The sequence below is a fragment of the Cucumis melo genome, chromosome 7, assembly GCF_025177605.1.
Source record: "Cucumis melo cultivar AY chromosome 7, USDA_Cmelo_AY_1.0, whole genome shotgun sequence".
NCBI classification, from domain to species: Eukaryota; Viridiplantae; Streptophyta; class Magnoliopsida; order Cucurbitales; family Cucurbitaceae; genus Cucumis; species Cucumis melo.
The window spans coordinates 15,376,782-15,390,274 of record NC_066863.1 but is presented as its reverse complement, the minus strand read 5'-3'; the positions used below and the strand labels follow the sequence as shown (position 1 = coordinate 15,390,274).

The 13,493-nt window shown below is 32.3% G+C and overlaps 1 protein-coding gene across 7 annotated transcripts; it reads left to right on the top strand.

Moving 5' to 3' along the window:
• Window positions 1–335: 335 nt before the first annotated feature.
• On the top strand, window positions 336–2,738 carry LOC103495755 (F-box protein FBW2-like). 7 transcript variants are annotated; one of them, XM_051087652.1, is made up of 4 exons: window positions 341–495; window positions 772–821; window positions 991–1,308; window positions 1,762–2,738. In XM_051087652.1, exons 3-4 carry the CDS (start codon window positions 1,004–1,006, stop codon window positions 2,381–2,383), a joined length of 927 nt encoding a protein of 308 aa, XP_050943609.1. In that variant the 5' UTR covers window positions 341–495; window positions 772–821; window positions 991–1,003; the 3' UTR covers window positions 2,384–2,738. The 7 variants fall into 7 exon arrangements, with proteins under 7 accessions (XP_008455631.2, XP_050943607.1, XP_050943609.1 ...); XM_008457412.3 differs by having other exon boundaries at window positions 986–1,308; XM_017046281.2 differs by having other exon boundaries at window positions 772–880; window positions 986–1,308.
• The last annotated feature ends 10,755 nt before the right edge of the window (window positions 2,739–13,493 follow it).

Sequence of the window (13,493 nt, the reverse complement as noted above, 5' to 3'; positions counted from 1 at the left end):
TATCTAAACGATCACGTATATATTGAACCATATGTAAACGATCGGTATACATTATAACCATATCTAAGTGATCGCCTTCTAGCCATATCTAAACGATTGCGTATAAATTATAATCATATCTAAACGATCGCAGATATATTACGCGCTATTGACGGAGTGGTTGAGGGGTATTTTTGGTATTTTATACAGTGGGCCTCTAGGCTTTTTCGTTTTTGAAATTGTTGTATATAGGGTAAATATTTTGTCCATTTTTTATATTTTTGAAAAGACAACTTAATTTTTATTAAATACATTAAAAGAAAGTTTTTAGATACATAATAAATATGAAACTAATTTTGAATTGGCCCGGCCGAACAAGGCGATTTCCCTAATAAGTTTCGAAACCACCGTTCCTTCCTCTGTGTAGTCCCTTCAAAGTTTTCTTCTTTCCTCACTCTTTCTCCGTCTTGATTTCGAAGAAACTCAGGGTTGGAGATCCGAAATCTTTTATTTTCGGTAATCTTAGAACTGCTTCGTCTTTTATACCTCTACTTTTCTGTGTTTTCTTTGCTTTTTTCCCCTTATTGTACGACCCTCATATGCTTCTTCTTCTTCCTTTAGCTGTGTAAATACACATCGCACAATAAAATTTGTTGAACTCACATATATATTCTTTGTTTTTACGATTCGTTTTAGGAGTTGGAATTTTTGTTTTTCAGTATCAATTTTGCTTCCTGTTGGGCTCCGCTATGAAATTCTTGTTGAAATTGGATCAAAATGCTTAACTTGCAGGGTTTTACCCCGAAGACCTGGAATAATTGAAATCAGATATTTTAGTTAGAGTGAGATGTGTCCCTTTCAATTTGCTTTAACTTTTTTCCATTGATTGCTTTATAATGATGTGAGGAACCACTAAACACGATACTCATTCAAAAGTCTTTTAGCTTCGTAGCTTTGGCATGACGTAATTTTCATTTGCTTTTCTTTTCTTTTCACCTTTGTAAAGAAAAGGTAGTAATCTTTGATGGAGGATTGCGGTAGCCGACGATGGGATGAGCTATTCCCTGATGCATTGGGTCTCATATTTAAGAATTTGTCACTCCAGGAGATACTTGTTGTAATTCCAAGGGTTTGCAAATCATGGAGAGAAACAGTGTTGGGGCCTTACTGTTGGCAGGAGATAGACATTATGGATTGGAGCTTACTTCGAGATGCCGTTAGCGTCAATACAATGCTTCAATTGTTGATTTCAAGGACCTCTGGTTACCTTCGCAAGCTCTGCATTAGTTCTCTCCCTAATGACTCTAGTTTGTCCCTGATTGCAAAATAGTGAGTCCGATGATAACCCTATCTTCTTGTCTGCTTTTTTTTTTATGCACGGTTGTTTTAGCTACTCATCTTTTATTATCCCAATTGAGATTTATCTTCCATTTGTTAATATCATTGTTTAGCCAAATGACTGCTAAAACTATGACTATCTCTGTTTCATTCTGGTCTTTTCTTTTAAGTGCTGCGCAATTGATTGGTCAAGTTTGACAGAAAAATGTTCCATTGTTCTTTAGATGAGTGGAATAAAAAATATAAACATTCATCTTCCAAATTTAGAGTTTCAACCTGGAAGGGAGCAGAGGGTTTAAAATGTCTAGAAAGAAATTTGAGTGAGGGTTGAAAACAATACAACCTCACAAGTTTTGGAGTCATGTACTAAGTTGTGTTTAAATTCTTGTATGCTTGAATGCGCCTATTTTCTTTAAATTAATACCTTACTTTCCTGATTGACAGTGGCAAAGTTCTTCATACTTTACGGGTACCAAGAAGTGAAATAACGAATTCAACTGTAGAACAGGTTGCTGACAGGCTTTCTGCTGTAACTTCTTTGGATTTAAGCTTTTGTAAAAACATTGGAGCACCAGCCCTTGAGGCTGTTGGGAAGCATTGTGTGAATCTCATAGGGTTGCGCAGAGTTATGTGTCCTTTTGAAGCCATTGACAGGTCTTCTCAAGATGACGAGGCTCTTGCAATTGCATCAACGATGCGTAAGCTCAAGCGGCTTGAGATAGCCTATTTGCTCGTCAATACTGAATCAGTTCTGAAAATCTTGGAGAACTGCCCAGAGCTTGAGTATTTAGATGTGCAAGGGTGTTGGAATGTGATACTAGATGAGAGGTTCAAGAAGTTTTCGAAGGTGAAGTTGATCGGTCCACTGGAAGAGTTTTCGGAGATGATCAGATGGGATGGTTGCTCAGATTCTTCTAGCTACTTGATTTGGGATTTTGTGGCTGATGAATTAGATGATCAATTTGACATGCTGGAGTTTTTGGGAGAAGATTACACAAGTGTGGATGACGAGGAGTATGCTTTTGAGGAGCATGTTTATCCTGATTGGCCTGAGGAGTCTCCTTGAATTTTGCTCATGCCTAAGTCTTTGGCTACCATTTCAATGTCAAATCCGAGAGAAATGGTGAGCCTTTGATTTCACTTGGTTAACCAAAGAGTAGCAACCCTTGAAATTTGTAACCTTTATGGTTGGTTAATTTATCTATTCAAGACAGCTTCTTCCCATGGATATTTGATATTTGTAGTCTTATCTTCTTCCACGGGTGATCATCGGTCGGGTGGGGTGGTTTTGTACAAAAACTGAGGCAATAAACCAACCTAGTTAGTTTACACCAAGTTAAACCGACAACCAATGTTCAGCGGGTTGGTTTCAATTGGTTCGATATTTTTAGTTCAGTTTGGTCGATTCGTTTTTCTTGCCAGGTTTTCTTTTTCTTTCACCCTTAATCGCCTATTGGGCTTGACAACCTTTCTTTCGCTCCAAATATTTATATAGTTAATATTAGGTTAATTTTTATAGACATAACAAATCGACAAAATATTTACGGCTCGTGACCATTTTTTTATTTAATATTTCAAGTTTGCTCTTCTTTTTTTTTTCTCTTCCTTCTTGCGATTTGTTTTCTTATCGTTTTTTCTCTTCTTTTGTAATTTTTTAAATATTTTTGTTTGCTCTTCCAATATCTTTTTTTTAACAATTTTTCTTTTCCTTTCCATCGTCCTTTTTTCTTCTTCTACCATTTTCCTTTTATTGTTTTTTAGTTATTATTTGGTTCAAAATTGTGTACAAAATATAAAATATATTTTCTTTTATTTTTTTAAAACTGTTTTTTGATTTAAGATTATGTGTCAAATATAAAAGATTGTGAAAAAAAGAATCGTTGAGAAAATGCTTGTGTATAGAAAATAACAAAATCTAGAAAATAACAAAATCTAACCATGCACTAAAGAATCTTAAAATAAAAAAAGTTCGTTTAGATTTGGATAGCTAAATTTAAACAATTAAATCTAAATAATCGTATATCAAAAAAATCTTGAAAAAAAATCGTTGAGATATTGGTTAGACAAATTTAAACGATCAAATCTATAGGATTCTATACTATACCAAAAATAATTGATCGTATATCAAATTTAAACGATTGTATATCAAAAAATACTTTAAAAAAATCCTAAAGATTTGATTATCCAAATTTTAAACGATCGTGTACCAAAAAATTTTTGAAAAAGAAAATTGTTTAGATTTGGTTACTTAAATTTAAACAATTGAATACTAATTTTTTTTTTTTAAAAAAAACGTTTAGATTTGTCTACCCAAATTAGCCAAATCTAAACGATTAAATATAAATGATCGTGAATAGCAAAATCTAAATAATCGTGCATTAAAGAATGTAGAAAAAAAATGGTTTAAATTTGGAGCCAAATTTAAACGATCAAATCTAAATGATTGTTTCATAAAGAATGACCAAATCTAAACGATTGTTTACCAAATATATTACACGTACTAGGTGTCAATTAATAGTCATTTTTTGTATTTTCCATTGTAAGCACAAGGGTTTTTTCTATTTTCGAAATTATTATATAAAGTGTAAATATTTTGTCGTTTGGTTATATTTTTTAAAAGACCCCTTAATATTGAATAATAAATATTAAATTATATTACATTATATATATATATATATATATATATTATGTTTGGTCGATCTTAGTTAACAAGATGGTCGGTTTTGGTCGATTCTTTGAAACATTTTAACAAAACCGACCACCAACCATAATTTTAATAAAACTGACCATCGAGTGTCGGTTCGGTCGTTCGGATCAAATTTTTTGATGTCGATGCTCACCTCTATCTTCTTTTGTTTTTTTTCTTCATTTTTGGTATTTTTCATTGTGAGCCTGTGAGTTTTTTTTTTTTTTTTGAAATTGTCATATAGGGTGTAAATTTTTTTTTGATTTCAATCGTTTGAATCAGTTTTTTTTTTAGAAATTGTATTGGGTGACACAATAAAAATCCAATTTAACAATATTAGCACTAACATTTTCAATTTTGCAAATATAGCAACTTTTTAATTTTGGTTGATATTTCTTATTTTATTCTTTTTATTATTCCAAAATTGCCCTTCTTTGGTGTTTCCTCTTCCTCTTTCGTTTTTCTTTATTGTTCTCCTTCATTTTTCGTTTTCTTCTTCTCTTCTCTGTCGTTCTTCTTCACCATTTCTTCTATTCACCTACTTCTCTTCTCCTCGTCTTCTTCTGCTTCTTCTCCTCCGTTCTTCTCCACCGTCCTTCTCTTCTCTCTTCAGTTTCGTTCTTTTAGATTTCTCCCTTTTCGTTGGCCTTTTTTTTTTATCATCTTCTCCTAGTCTTCTTCTCCTATTCTCCTCATTTTTTCTTCAGGGAAAACAAGAATTATGTATGTATTTCTTTCCTTTCTTTGAAGCCCTAATATTATTTCTGTGAATTGCTCATATATTATTTATTAAAATTAGGGCTATGATTAGTTCTTCCTCATCTCTTTTATTTGTTCTTTTATTTGTTCCTAATATTTTTTATCGAAAGGAACTTCGTAGATCAGTTTGGTTTTATTTAGTTACGTTCGGTTCTATTTTTTTTAATTTGTATCAGTTTTTTATATCAACGGTATGATATACTTATATTATATGTATTAGTTGACTAATATACTTACTACGTGTTTTTTATTTTTCCAAAATTGTTGCAGTTCATTATAGTTATGATTAAATTGACAGTAATTGTTTTTCAAAGTGGTCAATGGGATGAGCAACATTACTACGTGGATTACAAAACAAATTGTGTTTTGGTTGATGGAGTGATATCATCATTTGATTCTTTTGTGAACTTGATTCATACTGAAATTTAGGTTGAGTCATGTATTGAACTTTCAGTTTTAATTTGTTGACTATAGGCGATAATGATGTTCAACATGTTATTAAGATTGTAAACATACCATAACAACTGTATCGACAATACATAAAGTGTATCATGCTTAGTGCATCAGGTGTATTTAATTAATTGAGTGTATCAACAGTTTTGCAAGTGTATCAACAACATATCAAGTGTTTCAAACTAACAATATGTATCAATGAAGTTTAGCCAGTGATCAAGTGTATTACATCTATCAAATGTATTAGCAAGCAAACAAAAAAATGTATTAACGATATATAAAGTGTATCATTCTTAGTGCATCAAGTGTATTTAATTGATTAAGTCTTTCAATAGTTGAGCAAGTATATCAACAACATATCAAGTGTTTCAAACTAATAATATGTATCAACGAAATTTAGCAAGTGATTAAGTGTACTAAATCTATCAAGTGTATCAGCAAACAATAACAAGTGTATCAACGATATATAACGTGTATCAATGATATATAAAGTGTATCATTCTTAGTGCATCAAAGTGTATTTAATTGATTGAGTATATCAACAGTTGAGCAACTGTATCAACTACATATCAAGTGTATCAAACTAATAATATGTATCAATGAAGTTTAGCAAGTGATTAAGTGTATTAAATCTATCAAGTATATCAGGAAACAATAACAAGTGTATCAATGATATATAAAGTGTATCATTCTTAGTGCTTCAAGTGTATTTAATTGATTGAGTGTATCAACAACATATCAAGTGTTTTAAACTAATAATATGTATCAGTGAAGTATTAGAGAGTAAAAAAAATGTACGAGCAGTACATCAAATTAGGTGTATCAACGGTATATATTGATGTATCAACGATATATATTAGTGTATCAACCGTATATACTGGTATCAGTAATGACTGAAGGGTAGCTTCGTAATTTTGTATTTTTAAAATGCGGGCTGGGTTTCAATTTTGCTATTTTCGCAAATGTAAAAATGACGTGCTATGAGCCTAATTTATGATACTATAATTGTCATATTTGCAAGAACCCCCCTTTTTTGTGTGTCGATGCTTACCCCTATCTACTTTTGTTTTTTCTTTCTTTTTTCCTCCTGAATTAGGTTGATAGTTTTTTCCTGCACGTAACTTTGTAAATTAGAATTTTTTTCTGCAATTATAATTTTTTTAATATATTAAAGTAACATTTTTTCAAGGTAATTGTGTTAGATGACAAAATTGTTGGAAATATATATACAAATAACAAATTTGGACACAAACACAAGGGAATTATGTTAATTAATATTGATTAATTAAATTAAAAGAATTTACTTAAACAGATAGATATTTGAGGGTTTTATGTTAGCTCACTATGGATAATTTTATTCCATAGTTTTATATTAACTAATCTTTCAACACAAGCATAGCTTTTATGCTTGTAACTCCTTTTAGTTTGTTAAATGAATGTGTTATAATCAACAAATTTAATTTCAAAAAATAGAAAAGATACATCATTCAAAAAAAAAGGTAAAAAAAATACATCATTGTTATCATTAAAATTATTTAGCAAAGAGTTTATTGAAGAAAATATGTTTGCATAAAAAGTAATTCAAAATATGCTACTTTCATTTTAAAAAATATATAATCTTTTTTCTTTCAAATTTTACATTATTTCTTATCATTGTAGGAAGAATGTAAAAACGTGGAAACATCTGTTGGAGGGAAGAGATTAATATATGCACTTGAGATAATTGTTTTTTAATATATTATTGATGTTTAAATTAAGTTAAAACATTATTTTTTTTCAAATATAACAATACATATATTTCTTAAAGCATTATTGTAAATATAATTATAGATATCCATAATCTATACATAGGTTACCAATTTTCATATAACTCTTCTTTCATTCCATGTTATAACATTTATTCCATTGAATTCCAGAACGTAACCTATACAATGATAAGATTTCATTGAATTCCATAATATAACCTATACCATGATATATTCTATAAATAGAGGTGTGTGGTGCCTTCGTAAGACATACCACAATTGAGTTCAAATGTTCTCTACTTCCTCTTTTCTCTATTCATCTTTTGTGTTGTTTCATTGTTCTTATTTAGCTTCTTTGTTCTTTATTTTATAACACGTTATCAACATAAGTCTCTACAATTTTGTTATTCGCAAAAGGTAGACTATAATATCAGTTTGTTTTTTTGTTTTGTATTTGTAAACATTGCATGAAATATTCCATATATACATTATGCATAGTTTGAGAATGTAAGCTTTTATAACTATTGCATGTTGTAATTTTACATATTATGTTTACAAGATTATTGTTTGTTAAAAAATATTGTTAGTTCATGATGAGATTATGGTTTGATTCATCTTAATTTTTTTATGATTTATATGATTGTTTAAGAGTTTAGTTCTTATTTCAATTATTTTAAGATCTATGTATAGTTTATGGATTATTTATGATTTATGTCTATAAGTTAATTGTCTACTTTCTATTAGTATAAGTTTTGTAATTGTTTTTATGATCTAAATGTTTTTATCAATTTACCTAAGCATGTTGCTTTAACATTGTTAAATAAGAAATTCTGGAACCAATCACAAATTGTCACGTCATTTAACAACATAATTGGATTTAGAATTAATTAAAAATTGACATGTGTTCCAAATTAAAATTAAAGACATAAATTGGCCAATTCTGATGATGTCACGTGCCTTTAATATGACAATTTGATTTGGTCCAATTAAATAGTATTTACTTGAGCTAAAATTCAATTGGACTAAAAAATAAGCTTAATTTAGCCCAAAGGTTAAATATGACCCAAACCCATGTTGTTGAGTCCATAGGTCTAGTCCATGGACCAACTAGGCTCAAGTCCATAAAGGCCCACCAAAGAACTCTATAAATAGAATAGTTCTCTTCATTTGTAGGGGTTGAAATTTTTTACTCTAAAAGGTCTAGAAAGAATTCTCCCAAGAGTTAGAAGACTCCCCAACTCCTAAAGTCGACCGCCTTCGAAGATTGAAACTCCTTTGAAGATATAAGCTTTCTTTCAAGACTCCAACTTCAAGAATATCACGTGCTCTACTTCCTCAATCAAACATAAGCATCCAGCCTAGAGAGAACTAAAGGATCAAATTCTAGAGATCAAACCACATCGAATCAAAACAAAATAAATACAAAATCAACACAAGTTCAACTCCACGAACCAAATTTCTCTGAAAATCTCGTGTGCAAAAACATGTTATGTATAAGTATGTTGTCAAATTAACTTTTTTGATGTGTATTATTGTTAATTTTTCATAATATGTATATATGTAATTTTTATTTGTAATTTTAATTATTGTGCATTAACATGCATGTTTTGAATTATTATACTTTGGTCCCATTGAATTTTGTATCATGTGCATAGTATGATGTTTATTTTAGTTGTTTTAGAATGCATATTTGACATGTTTATTAAATTTCTAATATAAGTAAATTTATTTGTTATAGTTTTATCATGACAAGTCTTACCAAATTAGAATTTCTAACTCTTGATATTAATGATGATAATTATTTACCATGGGTGTTTGTTGCTAAAATTAATTTAGATGTCACGAATCTTGAAAAAATGATTAAAGAAGGAAACACGACTTCAAGTTAAGAAAATGTGAAAGCCATGATTTTCCTTAGACATCATCTTCATGAGGGACTGAAGATTAAATATCTTACGGTAAAAGATTTCTATAAACTATGGCAAAGTTTAAAAGAAAAGTATGATCATAAAAAAAATGTGATTCTTCCTAGAGCTCGAAATGATTGGATGCCTTAAGGTTGTAAGATTTTAAATCAGTAAATGATTAGAATTCCACATTATTTAAAATTTGTTCAAAATTATTGTTATGCGGAGAAAAAATCACCTATAAAGATATGTTAGAGAAAACCTTTTCAACATTTCATGTCTCGAATATGCTCCTGCAGCAGCAATATCGAGAAAGATGTTTTAAAAAGTATTCGGAACTCATATCATACCTTCGTGTGGCGGAATAAAATAATTAATTATTAATGAAAAACCATGAATCTCGACCAACTTGAGCAACACCATTCCTTGAAGCAAATGCTGTATTTTCAAATAATAATGGTCGAGGTTGAGGTCGAGGTCATGACCGTGGTAGAGGAAGAAGTAATTATACTTTCCATGGTAATATTCATCTAGATTTTTAAAAAACTACAAATGATGATCATAGAAGGAAGACTCCACAAAATAAGAAAGCTAAAAAGTGGTGAAAATCAATGCTTCCGTTGTGGTATGAATGGTCATTGGACTCATACTTGTCATACATCCAAGCACTTAGTCGACCTCTATCAAGCCTCATTGAAGGAAAAAGGGAAGAATGTGGAAGTAAATTTTGCCTATCAAGATGATGTATTTTACCCTTCCAACATGACACATTTGGATGTTACTGACTTCTTTGAGTCTCCTTAAGAGAAAACTAATGTTAATGAAGGAGTAGCAAACACTTTCTTTAATTATGATAATGTCCAAAACTAATACTTGCATTATGTTTTACTGTTTTCTCTATTCAACATTTATCAGATTATTTACATTATTTACATTATTTACATTTCAAGGTTAGTTTTGTTTCTTTTTAATCGACAAACTTAGTGTAATCATTTTTTTTTATGAAGAGTTATGAACATTTCTCATATTTTGGTTGAGACTCAAAGATGAATAATGAAGACATATATTTGGCAGACAGTATAACTACACACACAATACTTAAAAGTAAAAAATATTTTTCTACATTGATAATGCTTGAAGCAAATGTCAATCCAATATCAGGTTCTACAAACTTGATTAAAGGTTTTGGTAAAGCAAACCTTATTTTTCCAAGAGGAACAACATTTGTAATTAATAATTCTTTGTTCTCTAATAAGTAAAAAAGAAACTTATTAAGTTTCAAAGGTATACGTCAAAATGGTTATCATGTTCAAACTAACAATAAAAATAATATAGAATATCTTTATATTACATTTATTGTTACACATGAAAAGCATATATTGAAATCCATAGCTGCTTTTTCTTCTGGATTATATTATACTCATATACGAGTAATGGAAATATATGCAATCATGAACCCAAAGTTTATAAATTTAAATATGTTTACTATTTGGCATGATCGATTAGGTCATCCTGGGTCAATAATGATGAGAAGAATTATTGAAAATTCTCATGGACATCCACTAAAGAACTAGAAGATTATTCAATCCAATGAATTATCATGTGTTGCCTGCTCTCAAGGAAAATTAATTATTAGACCTTCACGAGCCGAAGTGGGAGTTGAGTCACCTACACTTTTGGAACAAATTCATAGTGACATATGTGGACCTATTAATCTACCAAGTGTACCATTTAGATACTTCATGGTTTTAATTGACACATCAAGTAGATGGTCACATGTGTGTTTATTATCAAGTTAAAACCTTTCATTTGCAAGACTACTTGCTCAAATAATCAAATTAAGAGCACAGGTTTTTTATTATTACAATAATAAAAACATTCGACTTGATAATGCTGGTGAGTTTACATCCCAAGCATTTAATAATTATTGCATGTCAATTGGGATAAATATTGAACATCCTGTAGCTAATATTCATACACAAAATGGTTTGACAGCATCATTTATCAAGCGTTTACAATTGATTGCTTGACCATTACTTATGAGAGCAAAACTTCCATTTATTTATATGGGATCATGCTATTCTACATACAACATCACTTATATGCATAAGACCGACATTTTATCATAAGTACTCCCCGGTACAATTAGCTTATGGCTAAGAGGCAAATATTTCTCATTTGTGAATTTTTGGTTGTGCAGTATATGTTTCAATTTTTCCACCACAACGTACTAAAATGGGACCTCAAAGAAGGTTAAGAATATATGTTGGATTTGAATCCCCATCAATTATTAGATATCTTAAACCTCTGACGGGTGATGTATTTACTGCACGATTTGCTGATTGTCATTTTAATGAGACAACTTTTCAAACATTAGGGGAGGAATTAAGAAGTTGGAAAATGAAATTGCCTCGAATGTATCATGATTGTCTCATTTAGATCCTCATACAAAGCAATGTGAACTAGAAGTTCAAAAGATAATTCATTTACAAAGTGTAGCAAACCAAATGCCAGATGCATTTATAGATACTAAGAAAGTGACTAAGTTATATATTCTAGCTGAAAATGCTCCATCTAGAATTAAAATCCCAACTCAAGAATTTTTTACAATTAATGAATCAACGCTGCACCAAAAGCATGGTAGACCAATAGGCTTAAAGGATAAAAATCCTCGAAAAAGAAAAGTGATCAATAGTTGAAAGGACTTAATTGACAATAAGAACATTCAAGAAGAAGTCCTCGACATGACTAATGGTAAAAGTATTGAAGAGACTCAAGTATATGATGATAACAATGTGTAACGACCCAACTTTCCGGACTAAGCTGAGGTCACTACTCAGTACTAAGACTCGACCACAAAACACAAAAACTCATAAAGGACCGGTTACGATTCACTAAAAACGTTAGAAATATTACAAAAGCAGTTTCGGGCCCTATTTTAAATCACAGTCACGAGAGTTTCAAATACGATACTCAAGTCATCAAACTCAAAATCACAAAACCAAATATTCTAACAAAATACATCAGCGGAAGCATAAAGAAAACTAGACGCGTCCATATGGCCTTCACGCATCCTTCTTGCCTCTCGTCGGTCTGCCCCTCGCTGTACCTTTACCTGAAAAGTTAAAGAAGAGAAAGGGTGAGTATAAAATATACCCAGTAAGGGACCCACTACTGGGCCCGTTAGGGAACAACAGTTAACTTCCTATGCAGGGGTACCCTACGTAAACAGTCTAATGGTTCCATAGAACGCACACATCAGTCCCGTGATCCCGAAGGATGCACGTATCAGTCTAGTGATCCTGAAGGATGTACCTATCAGTCTAGTGATCCCGAGGGATACACCTATCAGTCTAGTGATCCCGAGGGATGCACATATCAGTCTAGTGATCCCGAAGGATGCACGTATCAGTCTAGTGATCCCGAAGGATACACCTATCCGTAAGGTACACTACCCCATAGATGAAGTTAACCGTTACCCCTCAGTCCATACTAAACCGTCTACAACAGTCATACTCCAACAACATTCATATTACAATTTCGTCATAGGCTTCGCCAGTCAGATAGTATAGGTTTAAACAACTACATCCTCAGTTGCTATATGCGTTTCCAATTCACACACCATTGTGATATCCCTAGATCCAGTCAACTAGTCAATCAGAATCAGACTCACAGTCCTTCCACGACAAAACTCCATGATCAATATCCAGACAATAGACTACCACATACCTAACCGTAAGACTTTAAAGTCCATCGACATACAATTCCAGTCCACAACGTAGCCCATTAACATAACTACAATATACAGAACATCCGGGCATCGGTGTCTATCCGTAAACAACTCCTTACACCCGATGGCACACAAGCTACAACTAGCGGTCACGTTACCTTTACATCAGACAAGAGCATAACAACGATACTTAAAAGTCAAACATACATCCATTTATTCAGTACGGTTACTAACGTGTAATCCCCTGTGGATTACTACGTTTCCAGCCTCGATCCGAGGTCCAGTAGTAGGAAAATCCCTTACCTGATACTTGGTTGTGCCCCCCGATCGAGTCCACGCTTAACGGATTCACCTAAACGAAAACGCAAGGGTTTTAAACGACGATACTAGTAGAAGTCATTTTAAATGGTCCTAAGCAACACCCGTTGACTTACCCGAGGAAAGGAAAGCTATCTCCAAATAAGCCTGCCACGAAACCCGAGAACTTGAGCGTCAAATCCCTAATACCTTCAAGGAACGAAAGATAGGACCCAGTCTTACTCCAATATTCAAACTCGAAACGGTTATAGCAACATTGGGTAAATTACTAAAATGATCCTTACCGAAGACTCACCGTGACCCAAAATGGAGGGAGAAAAATATGGCTTAGGTGGCTCGGCTCGGCTTGGCTCACCCTCGGCTCGGCTCGGCTCACCCTCGGCTCACAACTTACGGCTCACAGCTCAACTCGGCTTGACTCGGCTCGCGACTCGGCTCGGTCTTCGGCTTTACTCGGCTCGCGGCTCGGCTCGCAGCTCGGCTCGGTCTTCGGCTTGACTCGGCTCGCAGCTCGGCTCAGTCTTCGGCTTGACTCGACTCGCGGCTCGGCTCAGTCTTCGGCTCAACTCGGATTTGCG